The following is a 21569-nucleotide window of genomic DNA, read 5'->3' on the forward strand; positions in this document are numbered from 1 at the left end:
CTTTTTAAAAAACATGTCACCAGATTTTGCATCCTCTACTCACTGGCTGTGGAACATAGGGCATGGGAATCACCCTTGAAACCTCGGTTTTTCCATCCACAAAATGGGCGTGACATCAGTATTCGTTTCAGAAAGTTGTTGAGAGGATTAAACTGCAAAGTTCTTAGAAATGGTACCTGGCATGGAGTAAGCATTCTATAGACGGTAGTGATTCTCGTATTTTTCTCTTCTTATCACCATATGTCACAAATCTAAGACACCACATCCCAATTTTAGAGATATTAAAATGCGAGAGAGAAAAAAATAACTTTTTAAAATTGATGGAATACAGCATAATTCCTGTTGCCCAGATTAAGGCGTGGAGGCTTGGGGCAGGGATATAATTTGCCTGTTTTTCCCCCTATGTTCCCTGCTTCTTGCCCTGGGACAGGGTCCTCACCAGGTCATTCTGGTGTCAGGTTCGGTCAGACTTTGCTGTTAATGCCGTGCTGCAAGAGGAGACTCAGCCCTTTTTGAGCCATGGATTAACTTATTTTACTACGTGTCAGAGAAGCAGAAGTCTGGAGCAATTATGCTGATGGCGGCCCCACCCACCCAACACCCTCCTCCCGGCCCCTGCCAAGATGACTCAGCCCAAATTATCCTGCTAATTGTATCAACCTGTGTGGACTCCCAGCTGAGGCCCTCCTTCCCCCAAACAAGCATTACTGGATCCTGGAGGGCTGCAGGCAGGTGGAGAGAGCCCTTCTCTCTGAAATGGACTTTGGACTTTCAGGCCCTTCCACCATTCCTCATAAACCCAGTTCCCACTGCCCGCCCTCCTCTGCACGCATGCCCTGTTGTTGATGACATTTTTGAAAGTTCCTGCTTGGAATGGAGAATCTTTCTTTGGGCATCCCTGTTTCTCTACCCCTGGCCTTGCCCTATGCTTGTTGACCTGCCTGGGGAAGGAGGGGTATTGAATTTGAAGTCCCATGAGAAGAGGAACTATCTTGCTTTGACATCTGAATCCCACCCAGCCAAGTTTATGGCACAGAGAAGCTCTTTAAGACAAGTGGGTTGAATAAAAGAGAATAAAGGAAAGAGAACCAAAGAAGAACTTTGGTCACGGAAGAGAAAAGAAGGCCGCCCAGGAAGGGGATGCTATGGCTGAATCAAACTCCTGTAGTGAGAATAAGCAGACAGCAAAACAAAATGGGTACAACAGAAAGAACAAGCAGACATACCAATGTTCCATGCAAATCAAGGGATCAATAGAATCTCACAGGGAGAGAGGAGAATGCACTAAGTGGTGGATTTTCACGTTTAGGGTTCAATAAAGGATCTTTTGTTGGCTGAGAAAATGCTCCTAGTATATCGGTTTTATGAAGGCAGGAGTCCCATGAATTGAACAGATATTTATTAAAGACCCACTGAGAAGGCAGACTGAGGCTTCAGGGACCCAGGCCCAGGCTGTGCCACAATAGGCTGGGAGATGCTGGGAGCCTGATTTACTTATTTTTAATTGGCAGATGCGCAGGGATGAACTGATTCCCTCAAGGACACTCATCTGTGAGCAGCTCAATATCATCATCAGTCTAGCCAGACCCTCCCCCCCGATCTGTTCCCCTCCTTGCTACCATAGACATGGGCATAACGTATTTAATGTAATTTCAAACTTCAGGATGCTGGCCACCCCTTTATGGACATTGCCTTGGGTAGGTGGTTTTAAAATGAATATAAGTGATATCACCCTCTGTGGTTCATTTGCAATTTTCTTTTTTTGTCAATATAAATTTTCAAGGTTCATCCTTGCCCACTCCTTTTAGCTACTATATAATACTCCATTTTACGAACAGCCCTTATTTTACCTATCCATTCCCCCACAATGTAAGTTATTTCTAGCCCTACCCTACCAGACACCTCATTTCCTTTTATGAAAATGAGGTGCCACAGATGACTTCCAAGTTACCATAAGCTGGCTGCCTAAAATGCAGAACTCACCCCCAGGAAGTTCACAGTCCAGTTGGAAAAGTCATGATTTGTACATACAAACGAGGGATTTCACTACTTGGCTGAACTGGGCGCCAAATATATGTCTTAATTTTCATCTCTGTTTTCGGCCCCTCTCACCCTGAGGATGCTTTGCAGAGCGCCTGGCACTCCTGAGTGAGGCCAGTGAGTGATCTGGCATGCGGGATGGGGGTGGCGGGGGAGGGGGGAGGGGTGTGCAGCTCCACCGATTCCATAAGGGGCCCAGTCTCGTCCATCAATAGCAGCCCGGGCTGGGCAGCTTCCTGCCCCAGACCAGCAGGACGCACCTCACGTCACGCAGCAGGAATCCTCTCCCTGTTATTTATGTTGGCTGCAAAATCCAGGAAATCGCCACTGGATATATAGCCCAGTGTCTCAGGATTAAATCCTGTTAGCATGAATCTCATTCCCCAGTATTCCCCTGTGATCCAGACCATGGGGCCCACCCGATGGTGCATCCAGGTTGTTGTTACGGGGAAAAAGAAAGAAACCAGAGCCCACGTCGGGGAAGCTCAGAATCAGATCTATGGCCTGGTGGAAACACTGCCATATGCTTAATTGTACTCCAATTACACAGATTCCTCCAGAATCGCTGCTCTGGGGTGGAGAGACGCTAATGGCCATCATTACATTTGGACAGCCCTGTTCGGTTATGCTGTGATCTTTGCATCTACCGTGTGGTTCACTGAGAGTCACCAGCCTCTTCTCACATGGGAGAAACGCCGGAGTTACTCATTTGCAAATGCTTACTGAGCATCTAGTACAGACCACACAGGGTTCCAGGCATGCAGGGCAGCACAAAATTGGCTCTCATGGAACTTCTAGTCCAGTGGGAAGAGACAAGCAATACACACACACAACACACACCATGCAGGTAGTGATAAGTGCTATGAAGGATAAAGAGCTATGACAGATCGGGGGAGGGCTGTTTTGTATAAGGTGGCCTGGGAAGGCCCTCCCGGACATTAGAGCATCTGAGTGAGGCAGGAGAGGGAACTGGGAGGGGCTCTGGTGGAAGTGTTCCGGACAGTGGGAGCAGTCAGTGCAAAGGCCCTGGAGGTGACTTGCCTGGTGTTTCGGAGAACTGGCCCGCAGGAGGCCAGTGTGGCTGGAGTGGAGCGAGGGGGAGGAGGAGCAGGGGCCGGTAGGGACAGAGAGGGGTCTAGCGGGTCGCTGTCAGCTACGCAGGGGCACTCTGAGCAGAGGGGGGCACAACTTGTTTGATACTTAAAAGAACCACTCTGGCTTCTCTATGGGAAGAGAAAGGGCCAGTTAGGAAGGTCTTGAGCAACAATTCAGGGAGAGAAGATGGTGGCTGGGCTGGGTTACGGTCGTTGTGGGTGTGGCGAGAAGGGTCGGATGCTGGATGCGTGTTCAAGATGGAGCCCATAGGAACCGATGCGGGGATGTGGGGTGGGAGAGGCGCACGTGACGCACTCGGTGGGGACGTGGGGGGCTGGGAGGGGGGGAGATGGAGGGCGGTGTGGAGGCACATCTCCTGCTCAGCTGTGCCCCGGGCTCCCTCCACTGCAGCCTGTCACTGGGCTTTGCTTTATCCACTTGGACAAGCATGCTGACAGCCACCAAGCCCAGTGGGTTGGTTCAAGCCAGTGGGCGTGACCCCTGTTCAGGTGATCCCCGGGCTCCCTTTTACCTTCGCAGACTCTCCTCCCTGTGTGCACTCCCTCTTACCAACGGGATTATCATGAACAGGGTTTGGGACTAGGACCCTGGGTCAACCTCAGTGTTTCCACAGACACATAAAACCCATACAAATAATCCTTTATGTTGCACCCACTTTAAAGCCATAACCAGAGAAGAATCTTTCCATCTTTATTGAAAAGACAAGGAAACTAAATTAGGAAGCAGCAGGATCCGCTGCCTGAGGCAACTCAGTTAAGCTGGGGGTTGCACTCAGGTGATGGGGAGACCGCCATCACCTGGCTGAGCCCTGTCCAGGCTGAGGGGTGAAGGATTGTGATGCTGGGATCCAGCCAGGGCCAGACACTGGCTCCCACTCCTTCCGCTCAGCTCAGCCTGTTTTCTGGGCTCCCTGATCCCCACTGCCCAGCCTGGAGACCTCACACTTGAATCCGTCTTCACGCACAGCTGTGATTATTTGAGGCGCTGCAGACTTTAAACATTTGAAAGCACTAAGCGATGCTAGGCTTTGATAATCAGGTACAAGGCATATGGCCTCTTGTTCTCTCTGCCTGCAGAAGCTCCCATGACAATTAAGGAAGAAAACAATTCTGTCTTAGGACGTTCACGGTTCCAGTCCATTCCATTTTAGAATTTCTTAGATCTAATTGCTTATTTGTTCCATCTTGGAACGTTCAAGGTTTTCACTCCCTTAAAAAAATATCCTAGATCCAATTCCTGCCCTACTAGAATTTCCTTGATCTAATTTCTAATCGAGTCCACCCTAGAACTTTGGAAAAGTACGTGGGAAACAGGTCTGGGTCACTTTCCCCAGCATGGATATTTGCTTGTATCCAATTATTTCTTCCGTCGGTCTGTTCTGAGTGTCGACTGTGGGCCAGACACAGAGCTGGGAACTGAAGGCAAAAGCAAACTGGGCTGATCCCTTCCCTTGAGGATCTCACAGTGAGGGAATCAAACACTCTACCAAAGAAAGTGATGAGGGTATCGTGTGCTACATTCATGCAAAGTGAGAGAACACGGGCCCTGAGGGTACCTGTGGTCCCAAGCTTCTGAGAGTCACCTATGGGAACTGATCAAAACTAGATCCCTATGCCTGAGCCCTCAGAGGTTCTCATTCTGGGGTCTGGGGTAGGGCCCAAGTAGGGTGACCAACCGTCCTGGTTTGCCCAGATCTGGTGGGGTTTTCCAGGACACAGAACTTTCAGTGCTAAAACTAGGATAGTTCTGAGCAAACTGGGACAGTTTCTCTCCCTCAATCCAGGCATGTGCATTTTTAACATCCTCTGGTAATTCAAATGTAGGTGGTTCCCAGGGACCTGGGTGGGTACAGAGAGGAGGCCCTGAGTCCCAGTCTTCCCCAGGGTAGATGGGGAACCATGGCTGGGCTGGGAAGTCCAGGGTGAGTTTGCAAGGGCAAGGTTGGCTGGCGGGGGTGCGTAATCCCGGCAGATCAGGCAGTCAAGACTCCCGGGAGTGGAAACACAATTGAGACTTAAGCCCCCGAATCTGCTGACCTAGATCTCTTTCAGAGCATCCCATCCCCCAGCGTGGCAGGCCAGTGTGGGCAGAAATAAAAGTAAAAACGATTGATTAACCCAACCGGGTGGAGATGTCCAAGCTTGTTGATACCACTGGGCCAAACTTCCCGGCAGCCCCCAGCTGGGCACAGCTGAGCTACAGCTTCCGTGAGCGGCAGGATATTTGGAATCAAGGCTCAACCTTGAAGAAGTATTAATGAAAATGTCACAGGCACTAAAGTCAAAGCAGATGTGAAGCTGGCTACATGGGCAGACATAGCTGATAAGAAACAGCCCAGGAGAGAACAAAATCTCTTGAGATTAGGTCACGGGCAGACCAGGGGAAAAAAAAAAAAAAAAGACATCAGGGGTCCCCCATGAAAACTCAGAGGAACACTGTCGCTCCTGTGGACAAGCCGACATTTTTTGTGCTGCTGCATTATATACTGACATCCCGACAGGGCAGCATTTGGAGGCTTCCACATCAGCAAATAAATATTACGTCTCCATCTTCAGCTAAGCAGAGCAGTGGTGCATTCCTATTACTTCATGTGGATTAACCATCTGGAAGTTGAATCAAGCCACAGAGTAAAGAATGGGATCCAATTTTGCATTCACCAAAATAAGCCGTACTAGTCTCAATTTATGGCAGATGGTTATGCAGTCTCAGCGGGCCAAAAAATCTCTCTGCAAAAGAATAAAGTTTATGCCAATTACTGTAATAGGAACCAGCACAACAACTGTGTGGGTTGACTAAGATCGCAGATATCGCTGTACAGCTCATAAACCGCAGGGGGCCACGGGAACGATGGGGACCCAGTTAATTCATTAAGATAACGCGAGAGAAATGAGGAGCAGGGTTTAGTCATAAAACAGAAATATTTCTTCGCAAATGATGGGAGGAGAGCGAGGTGGGGTGGCTGTTACGGGGATGTGGCCTCAGCTGGGCTGCAGGCAGGGTCAGGGGAATGGTTAACAGGTAATGATGGAGAGAGACTGCCTGCTGCTCGGTGGGAAAGGCGTGGGAGGAGAGGGGTTAAATTTGGGGCTTCTCGGCTCCATTCATTCAAAACAGATCTGTGGAGTGTGGATGACTCCGTGGCAGGCCCTGAGCCTACGGTGGCGAGTGCCGCTAGTGCTCCTGGTACCCGCCTTTATGGCGCTCCCGGCTTGGCTGAGATGGCAGCACCCAGTAGGGATGCTGGCCTATTCGGGAGGTCAGGGGAGGCATCTTGGAGGACGGGGCCCCCGGGCTGAGGTTGAAGGATGAACAGGGGAGGGAAGGGGGCTCCAGGCCTAGAGGGCACCGTGGGCTCTGGTCTCAGAACCTGGAATGAGGCACATGTGGCTGAAGCCTGGAGGTGAGGGTGAGGATGGAGAGGGTGCCGGGCCAACACACAGCGAGGAGGTTGGTCTCTGTCCTGGAAGCAAAGATGGAATGACCTGACCCACCTGCTTTGGGAGAGAGGCCTTGACTGCGGGAAGTGCAGCCTCTTTTTAGCCGAGGACAGCTTCTTGACCTATGGGAAGTGTGAGAACTTCCTGTTCCCCAGGATGGTGTCAGGGTGAACCTGTGAGCTGGAGCAGAGGAGGCCTGGGAGGAGAAGGGATTTGCTCGGTCCCTGATGAGTCATCCCACCTGAGGAAAGCCCTTCCAGGCCCTCCTGGCCAGCACCTCCTCAGGCTGGAAAGAGAGAGGCAGTTAGTTTGGGGCACATCAGGCTACAAAACAAGTCCGTTTCCTATACAATTTGGCTTCAGTTTATTTATTTGTTTTTAAATGAAAGCTGCTGGCTTTAAGAATCTTGACATTTGGGGCTAAAAATAAGATGACCAATGGTCTTAATTTGCCCAGGACTGTCTTGGTTGTAGCACCCAAAGTTCAGCCTCCCAGGAAACCCCTCCATCCTGAGCGAACCAGGGTGGCTGGTCACCCTAGCTGATTAGTAGACCAACCCAGGGGCAAATCCAGTGCTGGAGAGATTTTCACACACTACTTACACATTTGTGTCTCCTGGCCACATTCCATGTTGGTATTATTACCCCAACCTTCACTGGCAGGACAGTGAGGCTCAGAGGGGCCAAGACTTACTGGCTGGCCCGTTGCTCAGTAAGTGGACGTGGCAGGCTTGGAATGCAGGCGGCGGATGGCAAAGCCCCCATGTCCAGCGGGGCCTCTCCAGGAGAGTCAGCGGCAGTGACCATTAGTAAACCCCATGGCAGTGGTCATGGTTGCCGACCTCCACATTCTCTGGTGGGTTGACAAGGAAGGGATGGAGCTCTTTGCAAGCAACAGTAATCCCACTGTTCCTCTCCTGGCCAGAGGACTCTTCCATACTCACTCTCAGGCCTGAGCAAACACAGGGGCTGCATCTCAGCCTGGTGGCCCAGAGCCAGAGCTGGGCCAGGCTGTCCCCAGTCTCCGATGGAGCCTCCCCACCCCATGGGTGGCAAGCAGGATGGAGAGGGCCAACTAGGGGAGTGAATTCCAGGGCAAATGAGAGAAGCCCCTGCCTAAGGCCTGGCACTAGCATATGTGGGGAGCTCGCCAGCCGGAATGCAGGCACTGACCTCAGTCACACAAGTGGAAAATCTGAGCCTGTTGGGTTGGGAGGGGCCAGGAGGAATCGTGAAATCCTCCCCTGCCCCCCCCTCCCCGACAGCTTTCTAGCACGCACCTAGGAAGAGGAGTGAGCTCATGGCCCACCAGATGCCGAACTGAAAATTCTTATCCCCAGTGATAGAAGGCACGACTGGGCATTCACATATGGGGAAGTGCTCTCAAGGTCTCGTGCGTTACAAAAATAGTTTCAAGGAAGAGTCTCTTGTAAAGTGAAATACTGAGGACAATTCTTGGAGGAAAAAACTACCCACAAGCCCGCAAAGCTAACAAAACAACCCTGGTGGCTCCCCTCCAGGTAGTCACAGGCCTCAAGATTTCCTGCAGCTGGAGTGATTGCAGTTCTTCTGATTTCTCACCTCAGTGGAACAGACGTGTTTCTACATACATCAGAATCATCACTAAACTTTTCCCCCCAAGGAGTTTGAGGGGACTTACCTAGCAGTCGTGGACACAGGAGAACCACAAACCCTCAAATTTCACAGCACCGTCACGGAATTCAAGTATGAGGGGTGGCGAGGGGGACTGGGTGGGTGGGGGTGGAGTGATGCCAGGAAGCCTGCCTAAAGAGGTTGCCTCAGTTGCACATAAAATGCAACATGGGAGTTTCCTGACACCAAGACTGAGGGGGAAATTCAACACTGTTGAGGAAGTTTTCTTGGCTCTGAGCTCTGGGAAGAATCGGTCATGGAATTTTGCTCCTAAGTGGTGTTTAAGAACACAGAGTGTCCTCAGTAGAATTTTTATCGTGATGGCTGCTCCTTATGTTGGCCTTAGTATATGCCACAGGCATGGAAACTTGCAGCTCTCAAACACAGGGAGACGGGATGATGGGCAGTGGTTGTGCGTGGCTCCGGAGTGGTCCCTGGATTATAACCCTGGCTCCCCTGCATTCTGTAATAATACCTAGCAAAACTACACTTACCTGGGTCTCAGTTTCCTCATCTGTAAAAAGGGGTGATAACAGCACCTACTTCATAGGGTGGTAGTGAAGATTAAAGGAGGCCATTTACGTGTTGTGCTTATTAGAACAATGCCTGACATACACTACTAAGTGTTGGCTGCTTTGGCCAGAAAGAATCTAAAGTAGAGCTCGGGAAACTAGGGCCCTGGGGCTAAATGCAGCCCACCACCTGTTTGTGTAAATAAAGTCTTATTGGAACACAACCCCACCCATTCATTTACACAACATCTGAGGCTGCTTTTAAGCTACAAAGGCAGAGTTGAGTAGCTGCAACAGAAACTGTATGGCCCACAAAGCCCCAAATATTTACTATATGGCCCTTTATAGAAAAAGTTTGCCACCCTCTGATCTAAATGAACGAATGGCTGTTCTGGGCTTGATCCTAAGCCTCCCTCCAGACTTACTTGAGAGAAGTCTCAGCCTACACAGTGTCTCTCTGGGAACATTTTTGGACTGATGGCTACAGAACACCCTGGACGGGAAGCACTCACAGCACCTCTTGGCAAGCTGAGTCGTTTCAGGCCTTCCAGGGCCATGGGAAGTCGAGGCGGCTCTGAGAGAGCATGCCATCAGTATTCCAGGCTGCAGGGAGCCGGCGTGCAACGGGATGCCCAGAGGCGAGGCTTCTGTTTAGCACATACATTAATGAACACTGTAAGCCACTCCTCCGTTCCACTTCATGAAGCTCCCTCAGTCTGGAGTGCAAGGCAATTCTGCTATCGGCTGATTAGCAGGTGGTGTCAGAATATATAAGGGATCGAAGAGGCGGAGACATGTCACGGTGCTTTACTGCTTCTCAGAAATCCAAGGAGTAAACAGATTCGACCCAAAGTTGAGTGTCGCTGACTCAGGGAAACTCCGGGCTGCTTTTCTAGGCAAAGGCCTAACCTTACCATGCCCAGTCAGGAGCCACGGAGCCGAGCTCAGGTTAACACGTTGGCAGTGGTATCTAAGGAGCCAAATTTTAATTGTGGAAAATGTATAGGGCATCTGTGAGCTTTCCCATGAGAATAGCATTTTAGTTTAACAGCCACAGATGGTATTTTCTGGACAACAGACATACAGCGATATAAAATATGCCAGTCGAGAAGAGTTTAGCTAACCAGCATTATCTTCATTGTATTTTATACATCAACAGCTTTCATTAGCACACCACAGCTCTACCCTTCAACTTCCGGTTGGGTATTGGCTGGGAATCAGATGGCAAACAGCAGCAACTGTCTTCCTAAGCTTAGAGCCTTTCTAGGGACAGCATCCATGCCGGGGCAGCAGAAATCTGCTCAGTCCCTTTCACCCATCCAACAGCCATGAGGTGGGTGAACGTCACTGGCTCCACTTTACAAACAGCAAGCAGAATGAGGCTCTCACTGGTCACTGGCCTTGACTGCACTGCTCTTTTGGGCCTCACGGAGCCATGCAGGTGTTCAAGCAGGGGTGTAGCACCATCAGGGGCATTCCAGAAAGTCACCTCTGGCAGAGACTGATTAAGGCTTTCCATGCTCTTGGCAGCTACAGCCTCGCCAGCCAAATCTGGCCCACTGCCTGTTTGTGTAAATAAAGTTTTATCGGAACAGACACACTTACTTTACATATTGTCTACAGCCGTTTTTGCATTGCAAGGGCAGAGTTGAATAGCTGTGACAGACCGTGTGGTCTATAAAGCCTAACATATTTACTGTGTTTACAGACCCCTGCCCTAGATAAGAGGACAACTCATCGGAGCATGGCTTGGACCAGGACATTCAAGAGGAGCAGGATTTCACAAGCGTTTGGGGGCACTTTTAAGACTCGGTGACCAGCTAGGATTTCTAGCTTGGGCAGCACAGCCAGTGACAGTTAAGTGCTGGGAGGAAGAAGCACATTTAGGGGAAAGAGGAAAGACGTAAGAGTTTGGTCTTAGGCCCCTTCAGTTTGAAGAGTCTACCAAAGCTCCTGTTAATGTCTGGAAAGTGAGGAGGGAATGCGGACCTGGAGCTCCCTCGTCTGTTCTCTCAACGTACTTAGTACCTTGAGCGACCAGAACTGCCTCCTGCTGCAGCTGGCTGTCAGGATTTGATTCTCTGAGGGCAGCAATCTGATCTTAACTGATTTTTCCGTCATACTCCCCTCCACTCTAACTCCAGGACTCAAAGGGGGCCTTGCACAGCATAGGCAGGAATCTGTTGTGGGCAGAAGGATCAGTTTCAGAGTCAGACTTGCCATCGGGAGAGGTGATTCTGGGGTACAACTGTGTGACTCCTGCCCATGAGGAGTTCCTGAGCTCACTTGGGAAGCAAAATATACAGATGTATTAACCAAGGCGGCAGAGTCTGTTAAGAGCCAGGGGAGGGGTGTAGACTGCTAGAGGTCACTCCAGGTTAAGGAAGGCTGCACTGGGCTTTGAAGAATGGGCAGGAGTCTGATTACTTGGAGAGAAGGTCTTCTCGATCTTCCAGGAGCAGGAATTCTCTAAGCTCTCTCCCTGGCCTTTGAAAACAGGGCACACTGAACCCAAGCCATAGAAAGGCAACTGGTGGGCAACGGTATTTTTATTTTATTTTTTTTTTTTTATTTATTTATTTTTTTTTTTTTTGCGGTATGTGGGCCTCTCACTGTTGTGGCCTCCCCCGTTGCGGAGCACAGGCTCCGGATGCGCAGGCCCAGCGGCCATGGCTCACGGGCCCAGCCGCTCCGCGGCATATGGGATCCTCCCAGACCGGGGCACGAACCCGTATCCCCTGCATCGGCAGGCGGACTCTCAACCACTGCGCCACCAGGGAGGCCCGGCAACGGTATTTTTAAAGGCTTCCCCCATGATTCTAAGTGGAGCCAAGGTTGAGAACCTCTGGTTGACACAAGCTGAATTTTTTTTGAACCAGTAGCCCTAGCATAACAGAACACTCAAAATTTTCTACTTTACCTAATCCATTCTGGTTTAAGAACTGGTTTTGAAGGGATCGCTGTTGTTTAATATTCCCAAGTCAGAAAACATAACCCCAAGTAATGTTGGCAGGGTTCCTAGGAAGCACGCCCTGTAGATGCTCCAGGATCAGCGGGACAATCTTTAACCTATCCGCCAGCACCTTCCCTCCCTCCCTCCAGTCACGTGAAGTCCCAAACTCTAAAGTTGACAGTGAGGGCAACGTTGAAAAAAATCAAATTTTGGACTCACTGAACTCTACCTCCTAACATTCAGTGGCTCTCAATGGTATCAGGTGTGAGGGTCTAACAACAGTCAGACCATTCTCCTTCCAAATCGTCAGGAACAGGGAATTCTATGCCGACCTCTTGTCAACTTGACTGCTGAGGGGAACTGGACAAAACAACTGTTAATAAGTGTCTCTTACTTCCTCAGAGACAAGATCTGAAGGGGAAGTTGGGCTGTGAAACTTACAGCTTAGCGAGTTGAAAAGGGGAGAGAAAAGTGAGCTATTTAAAAGCCAGGTGTTAGGTCCACAGTGATTTTTAATCAACCAGGAGGCAGTCTGGTAAACGGATAGAACGGGAGGGGAGAAATCACACTGAAGAGGACACAACATATGCTAGGGGATACAGTGCCTCAGCTGACCCTGAACACTACAGGGCACCAGGGCCCCAGTGACAGAAAAGGAGTCCAAGACTCGGCGAGGGGCCAGGAGGGGGCTCCGAGGGTCCCCACTGCCAAGCTGCCTTTGGCCTGGACTTTTGCTTTCTCATCTGTATGATGTGGATGACGTCTTAAGATCTCTCTCCACCAATTCTCTACTGTCAAACGACTACTTATCAGACTGAGCTGTCATCTACCTATTAACACGTCTGTCTCCCACCCTGGATTCTGCACTGCTGCTCACTCTGGCACCTCCAGGGGACCTGAGTACTGGGCGTGGAAGAGCTCACACTGCTGAACGCACGAATGACAGACGGTCCATGTGAATGCAAACACTACCTCTGAAATGAAACGCTAAGAAAATCACCTCAGAAAGCAAACACAAGAACACCCTGGAAATATAACATTTTATTAAATCCATCCCGATACCTGGCCACCTCTCTGAAGGTTGAACCGTTCTAGAATGTAAGTTGGCACCACAAGAAAATAGTTGTTACATGTCCAAAACTGGAAGATTGGAAGTGACCAAGTCCTAAAAGAGGAGATGTAAAACATGGCCCCAAACCAAAAAGCCACGATCTTGAAATGAGCAGAATCTAACAGCAAAATGCTTACTGAGTACTTTAAAAAATACTATGGATTTTCCTTATTTTCCCCCTTTAAGAATAATTTTTATCAAACCCCTGAGACTAATATATAATCTTTCTTTACTGCTCAGATTTTAAAGACAAATTAAAAAAAAATTTTTTTTCCCAGAGTGGTAGTGCTGCAAATTGGAGAATTCTTGAAAAAACAGCAGAGAAGTGGTCCACAGTGTTCTAAACCAGGCGTGGCATCAGAGAAACAACCACTCAGGCACACAAGTGGCATTTTGTGATCAAATTTATTTTTTGTTTAAATTTCATTTACTTTGTTTTACTGTAATTTACACAAGAGACTGCCAAGTAAACTAGATATTTTACATTCACCACACATTCCCTCAAATCTCCACAGTTGTTAGAAAAACATTAAAATCCATGCGCTGGGCTCTCATTTCCATGTGCGCCTAAGCTCCCAATGATGCTACAGACGCCAGCGAGAGTTAAGTTCATTAAAAGGAGAAGGCTAGACTCTTTATTTCACAAAATTAGCAATAATCTTCCTGGCATCACTTTGCAGACAATGATTATGCTTTGACAAAACCTATCTTACAACAGTGCCCAGAGAGTAAACATCAGTCTTGATCCTGAGTACACAGAGGACGTGTGCGACGTGGGGTCTGCAGCCGAGGATAAAGAGTATCACAGTGCAGGAGTGATCCTAAACATCCTTGTCTAAGTCACCGTGATCACCTCAGTGGGGACACAGGTCGTGGGAAAACAAGGAGCAGGGAGGGCAGGACTGTCAGCAAATCAGATTACTAATGTGATATGACCACGTAGGGGCCTGTGTGCTGTAGGAGGGACGGGAGGTTAAAGAAGATGGTTTGTGACTTGAAGGCTTCAACAATATCACTCTATTCAAGCTCCCAGGACTGACAGGAGAAAAACTGGATTTGGACAGAGAAAGATGATAAAAATCTTACCTAGCTATTGTTCCTTTCTTTAAAAAAAAAGGAAAAAAGAAAGAAAAAGGGGGCAGCAGCTTCTAACTGGCATTTTCATGATGCTTTTTCAGGATATGTTCTAATGACGTCCTACTTGAGAGCACATCCCAACGGGTGGAACTGCGCTGGCCCCTGGCAGGGCCTCCTAACCATGTGCAGACAAGCCTCATGCTGCCTCTGAACCTCTTCTTATCTCAAAGGCAGCATCTCCTCCTTAAAGTATATTTCAACATGAAAAGAGCAGAATGTCATCACTATCTATATTCTACCGTGTAAGCTGTGAGGAATCTAGATCCTTTGCATAGTTTCCAAGCTGTAATTTCAGAAAGCAGGCATTTCAGAAACAAGACTCCATGGAAGTGCTGTACGTCCAATTTTTCTAAACAGCCTACAATCCTATTAATTTCTTCATCAATTTCTTTCTTTGCCTAACAGAAGCCTGAAAATTGTATAGTGTTTGTTATAAATCACAGACTGTCATTTCCATTTTTGCTAGACTTGATGTAGAAAAATACTTGAAATTCAACATACAAAAATCCAATAAAAAATGGAATTTTTTTTAAAAGGATCCTTTCCTTGGGGCAAACAAGTAAAAACTGGTCTGTAACTCTACTACTTACTAATAGATATTATCCAGTTTGGCTGTATGATGATGAAAATCCAGAAATAAATGATTATAAATACATTCAGAGTTACATTCCAAATTCCTTGGAATACCAAAAGATTTCTAATAAATTTTTCTGTGGGAGTCTGCTGATTATGGCACTAAAATTAAAATTTATAAGAGACTGATTTAAAAGAACAGAAAAGTAATAAAAGGCTGTATATATATATTGGTCCACAACTTGCCATTTATGAAACATACCAGCTAGTATTACACTGCAGTCAGTTTGTCCATTAATGGTATTACTCTGATAATTATTAAAATCTGTTCCAGGTATATATATTGAAAATATTTTCTTTTGCATTCTTGCTGAAGATAGGTACAGTACTTTGGAGAAATTGTACTAATCCCTTCAGTATGTTTGTATGTACATATATACACTAGTGTGTGTATTTTGATCTGCAGCTCTACATGCGTTTTATATACAGCTACAGATAGACACACATATATACACACGTGGTTGGGACCTGTGCCTGTGGGCACATAACCACAAGCACACGTCTGGGAAACGTCAACACTGCAAGACATGGTCAGATTCTTCTTCACTCATCACTGGCTGCACTTGTTCCCCTTACTTGACCTTGATTACGTAACTGTAAGGAAAGCGAGACAGTGCAATGTGTTAAAATACAGAGAGACGCAAAAAAATGTTAGACCGCAGCTTGTCACAAACATTCTCTAGGAAAAAATCCTCAGTGTAACAAAACTTCTGGCAGACAATGCACCCCAACTACTGCATTTTTAACATTTAATCTCTTGATTCTGGTCTTACTAAGGGCATAATGTTTTGTTTCATCAGAGGGAAAATAAATTAGAAGCAGAAATAAATCACAGAAACTCAGAAGACCTTAATGAAAGTAGTAATAAATTTAAAAAAAATTGTAAATGAACACTAAATTTTAAGAAAAGGGCTTTGGAGGAATCCTGGCAGAGTTCATCCATTCTTATTTGGTATTTTTCTTCAGGACTGAACACTTTGTTTCTCCGGTGTTCAGTAATTAAAGAGCAGGCAGCACATGTCGGGGGGCAGCCAAGAAACAGTGGGGTAAGAAGTGTGTTCTGTCTTGTCATTTTTCTCAATAAACATCATAGCTCAATATTAACAAATGACGACAGTGTACTGCCGATTTTTGTTTTTCATCCTGGTTTCAATATGTGGGGTAGATTTTGAGGTTCTTTTTTTCCCCTCTAGGAAAATCTCTTATCTAGGCATATAAATCTGTGTGAAAGAAATAAGACCATAGAAATATTTTACACTGTAAACAAAAAGCAGTGTATTTACACATATTAAAGCTAAATGTAAAGATAACTGAAAAATCAACACGAAGGAAGACTTCCTGATATTCCAAAAAATGTCTACTAAAATGAATTATTGAGATTGGCCCTTATGGCATGGGATGAAGGATCTTTGACTTTAAATGCTTTTACGTATTTCCTTACTAACCACAAATGGTCCTAGTGAGAAATAGGTCAATTAACTGGCTATCGATGAAAACTCAGCTGATTTCTAGGACAGTGCTGCATGATAAGTAAGTGTACTTGGCAGCTGGATTCTAACCCGTAACACTAAGAACTAACTTAGGATTACTAAATTCAACCTCTTCCACAGATAAAATTCTTACAGAATAATAACTCAGGTGTTCACTGTCAATGTCTGAAATATATACCTCTTACATTCTAAAAATTAAACCGTACTTAATATGTTGTCTCCACTCAGCAAGTTAACTACCCATTACCAAAAAGGTATTATTGGTTTTTAAACATTCTTTTTACCCAGGTCTTCACTTACACAGTTTGATATTGTCTCTGACCCTACAGGGGACTCATCTAGACATCAGCAGCCGACGTGCCTCGGACGGAACCCTTCTTACGCATCTAAACGTAAAATAAAATCATGAGCTGCTGAAATCACAGACTCTAAATTGGGTTAGTAAGCAAGGGGAGAAAAAAGATCTAGAAGAGATTGTGAAGTGACCGCTGCCTATTTACAAGCATATCCACGTTAAAAATGAAGTTCCGAGGCCCTTCTAGTTACCTTGATCTAAAGTAAATCTTGCAAAAGGCTTTTCTTACCACAGCACAAAAAATGTATCTATTCTCAAATCTAGGAAACAAAAGCCTGCAGACTGATGATGTGAAATTATCAAAGATAGCCAGGGTAAATGAACTGTTCACTAATACAGTGTGAGAAAATGCCCCGATGGTCTGGTTCACCTTTTCATAGTCCCTGGACCAGACAGGAAGCCATGAGGTGTAGCCACCTCTGGCTTCTGAGACCAGTGTCCCTCAAAGGAGTTCTTTACAGGAAGTTTATTAAAAAGAGGGAGGACAAAAGGAAGAACAAGCAAGCACAGAAACAACATATGATAAACAATGGACACAAGGACAGGCATCAGAAAGGACAGGCATTCACAACAACGGCCTAGAAACAACTCAATGAGAAAATTAGAAAAGAATGGACAGAAAAGGAACACATGTAATAAACACATTTCTGAAGCTCAACCCTTCCCCCCTCTCCCGACCCCTCCTGAAGGTCCAGTTGAGCACAGGCATAACGTTGCCCTAAGTACTCCTTCAGTTGCTGGGCCTAACCCCAGTATGCCTCTGCAGGATTACAGGCAGGGGCATTCCTCTCATGCCTAACCTCTCGAGATGCTACGCCTGCTCTCCAGGGCCAAAACCCATTTGAAAGAAATCCAATTCTTCAGATATTTGCAAGTTAAGAAGAGAATATAACACATCAAATTCTATCATCAGGTGTCAGGGAAACAGGACCTCAAGAAAAGGGGAAATTCCTCCGTGGTGAAGAGGACTTGAAAATGTTAAGCCTCTTCAGGAGGCAGGTGTTTTCTGGGTAGGCATTTTGGCCTGTGGGCATGATGCTGCCCAGATTGAGATGCTCACAAACCAACTGTTAGGACTCAGAGCAGCAGCAATGGGATGTGGAATAAAGCACTCCCCAGTGACCTAGAACAAAATAAATGGGGTTTAACATTAAGATGATCAGCATTTAACCCTGCAATTTGACTTGGAGTATTTTTGAAATATTTAACAAAGAAACTGCCATGGATTCCCAACCCTGAACCAATGACAGATTTCTACCAACTTTATGAGGGAATTTGTCAGTTTAAGCCATGTGGATACAATAATGATGCTTTCTAATAAACTGGGCTTCTGTATAACACTTCTTACACCTTCTTTTCAAGTGCGATTCCCAACTCACAAGTAACAGATGTGCATGGAGAAGCAGCTGAGCCTGCAGGCCCTCTGCCACAGGTGGCAGCCAGAGTCACCACCTCCTGTCAGGGCTCTCCCGTTGGCGCTGTGTTCAGGCACCTTGAGACTAAAAAGTTGTGAGGGAAGTAAGCACTCCCCTGGGGGAAGACAAGGCCTCGGCCAAGTTCGGTCCGAGGGATCCAGAGCCCAAACCAGGGAGGGCTCCATTCGTTACCCCTTCAGCCATCACCATTCTTCCTCGTGCTATGGACGGGCCTTCAGCATAGAAATCAAAACCAAATGAAAGCCTCCTTCCTGAGAGTTCGAATCAATAAATATAAGTCCATTTTCTGTTTCTTCTTGGTGTTGGCAAATCGTTTTTTGGAGATGCCAAGGCTATACCATAAGCTTAGTGAGAATGAGTGTGTAATCCTGCTGCTTTCTTTTTGATGTTCAGCTGACGCCGGCTGCTCGGAGGGGTTGGAGGCAGAGGTGGCAGCTATTACGGGAGCCTGGAGCACCTGGAAGGAGCAAAACCAGGCAAGGCAGGAGGAAAGGGACTAAGACTGGGTGGTGGTGAGGGGTGCTTCTCAGAGAAGGGAACCTGACTCTTGAGAAAGGGAAGACAAAAGTGGGAGAGAGGCATTGGAAGGAAGGTAGCAAGTACCCATGACTTACTCTTGTCCGTTTAAATATTTTGTCTGGGTCCAGCCTAAAAATAAGGGTGTAAGGGATGGTCTTCCATGCTTGCCATCCTATCACCTTACTCACAAGATCTAGAACTCAGAGCCATACTATTAGTATGAGAAATTGAGGTCAGAGAAGCCTCTGTTGTCTGGCCTGCAAACCAAACCCCAATTTATAATGTTGTCACTATGGGAAAACATGTTCCAAATCTCAAAAACTGAACTTAAAAACTTTTGGAACAAAATCCATTCATAAGCTGGAGGCTGCTTAAAGTTTACTTTATGTATAAGATAAGGTTAAAACATTTTATTGCCTTATAAAGAAAATATGTCCTAGTCCTCTCAGAAGGTTTGTATAAAGCTAATTAGAAGCAGATCTGCTGTAATCACCAAAAGTAAGCAATTTTAAACACAGATTCTTTACAATGCTATGTGCCAGACAAATAGATTTCCTTCTGTGCCAAAGAACCTGATTTGTTGCCATTCTCCTGTGATTAAATGGAGTTCCTGCCTCACACACAGGCGTTCGTCAAACACTCCCGCCCGCCCACGGGGCTTCCCAAACTGGGACTGCTGGCAGGACTCTGGATGCCTGCATGGAAACCACAGCCTACCCTGGACATTCCTCGGGTTTACTTCCCCCGTGGGGCCTTACTTCCAACAGAAAAGAAGCGCAGCTCAGAGCGAAAGCAAAACCAGACGCATGCAAGAGTAAGTCGGGGAAGAAACCACTCTGGGAGAAAGGGGGTGCTCTTGAGCTGCAGGGCCGGCTCTCTGGTGCGGGAGGAGCTGGGGTGGGCTTAACTTTGAGAAACGGCACGCAGACCTCCAGCCCAAGGATCACCTGAACTTCTGCCTAAAGCTTGTAAGAAATAAGGAGACACTGCTAGTTGTAGGTTGGGAGGAGGCACTTCTGCAATCAATGACAATACTACTAGCCTTATCTACAGAATAGGGAACTAGGACTTACTGTGCTGGCATTAATAACTTACTGCGATAACAAAATGACAAAGGCAACTTGGCCTGGTAAAGTGAATGCCTAAAAGGACTGCGAACCAGGCACCAGCATGGACAACCAATGCGTGAAAAAGAATACAAGACCGCTGAACATTTTACACGTAACAAATTCTGGATCAACAAAGTTCTAGTTTACTTTCACGAAAGATGCCTAACAAAAGAGAAATCGGAATAAAAGGGTATTAGTGTCTAAGAAACTGGATTTTGATTTTGAGGATACAGAGATTAAGAAATGGCTTTCAATAACAATTTTCCTAATTTTAAGTCTATACTTATTAAGCACACAGTTTTAGAAAGGGGAAATTAGAGAATTTCCCCAGAATGGGAAGTCTTACTGTTTCTAGTTCTTTCTGAGTTTCATCTTCCATTCTCCTAATGTCTTCCATTGTCAGATCAATCCACTTGTCAATCCAACAAAAAAGCTGGCGATGAAAGTTTGTAAATATCCTTTTTTCTTGCTTTTAAAACAAAGAAGAAAATGATTATAAGACGGCAAAACTCTAACATTTATAACATATTAACTTTATATGCCCCAATTAACCCATGAAATCTACATATTCTTGGTTTGAAAAGATCACTATTTCAATTAGTGAAAATCTTAATTCCGTCCTATTAACATTTTGTAAAACAAAATAAGAAGAAAAATCTCCCTTTGAAATGTGAAACAGTCCTTGCAAAAGCAGAATGATTTACCAGAAACTGAAAACAAATGTGGTGGGCATTCTGATCCAACACAAACTCCTGCTGGACCCGACTTATTTTTACCTTTTTCTAATGTCAGTGACTAAAGGTCAACTCAATTTCTTCTGCTATAAAACCATACACTGTCATTCTTAACTTCTCTGCAATTCAAAGAAATATTGTGAGGTAGAATACAACATGTACTTAAAGAAGATAGTCCTGGGTTCTTTAGAATAAAGTGTTTTATTAAATTAAGAACTCTTATATACTCTCCATTAATTTTTCTGCTCTATTGTTACTAGGTACACACACACACACACACACACGCACACACACACACACACACACATATATATTTAGTGGCTTTAACATATGTAATTAGTGGCTTTAATTGCTGAATTATTTAAGTTTTACTACACTTTCCCAAGAAGCGAGAAAAGTGCAATGAACAGTGAATAATACTTTAGTATGTTTGGACAATCGACTTAAATTTTTTTTTCCATGAACAGGATGGACTTCATCAATTACATGTGTACCTTCTATTTATCAGAACTGGATTATTAATCTATTATTGTGATCCAAGAGGAAGAAAAGAAGCCAATATTTACAGAGTGCCTACTGTGGCCAACAGCAAGCAGGCCCAAGAATAATGAAAGTTTCCAGCACTTTAAGATCCATTCTTTTTTTAAACATCTTTATTGGAGTATAATTGCTTTACAATGTTGTGTTAGTTTCTGCTGTATAACAAAGTGAATCAGCTAAATGTATAAGATACTTTTTAAAAAAAAATGTTAGAGCAGTTACAGTTTAAAAGTAGAAAAGTTACAGTGAAACTCAGATGCAACTAGTTGTGGGAAGTTCAGAGATATAACAGGGGCCTCTATATAATGATAATGGAACGAACTATTCACCCTATAGGAAAATTAAATACCAAAGAAACTTTCCATGTTCCTCACACGTTTACAACCATGTGTCTCTATGCAACTGCAATTCTCCCCTCTTTCTACATCAAAATACTTGTGTTACTTTCAGTTGAATAAAGGAGACATAAAAAAGAGGTAATTAGAATTTGTATCCTCAGATTATGTCACCCTAGGTTCAGCGTAACTATTCTCAGTGAGGATCTCTGAAGAAGGCACAGGGCACAGAAAGTGTGTGTCAGGAGAGACCTGTGTGCAGGGGCTATCAGCTGAACTGGGACAGAAGAGCCTCAACATCAAGGCGTGGCCTCTCCCTCCAGCCAGTGCCAGGACCCCAGGTCCCCTTGAAGACATGCTGGACGTGGAAAGGGCGCTCTACAGAACAGCTGGGCAAACCATCAGGAAAGCACTTTGCACCAAAAACCGCTATGCTTTTCTCCAAAGAAAGCCCCTTAA

At 45.9% G+C, this 21569-nt stretch overlaps 1 protein-coding gene across 1 annotated transcript in view; it reads right to left on the reverse strand.

Moving 5' to 3' along the window:
• Positions 1–13425: 13425 nt before the first annotated feature.
• PITPNB (phosphatidylinositol transfer protein beta) overlaps positions 13426–21569 on the reverse strand; it is a 60665-nt gene continuing 52521 nt past the window's right edge. The window contains exons 10-12 of the mRNA XM_082640388.1: positions 19848–19970; positions 16383–16468; positions 13426–15186 (exon numbers count right to left, since the gene is read on the reverse strand). Coding sequence (XP_082496514.1) covers positions 16421–16468; positions 19848–19970 — 171 coding nt within the window. The 3' untranslated portion in view covers positions 13426–15186; positions 16383–16420. The remainder of the gene's footprint in view (positions 15187–16382; positions 16469–19847; positions 19971–21569) is intronic.

This window comes from Mesoplodon mirus, assembly GCF_964341445.2.
Source record: "Mesoplodon mirus genome assembly, chromosome: 13".
Taxonomy (NCBI): Eukaryota; Metazoa; Chordata; class Mammalia; order Artiodactyla; family Ziphiidae; genus Mesoplodon; species Mesoplodon mirus.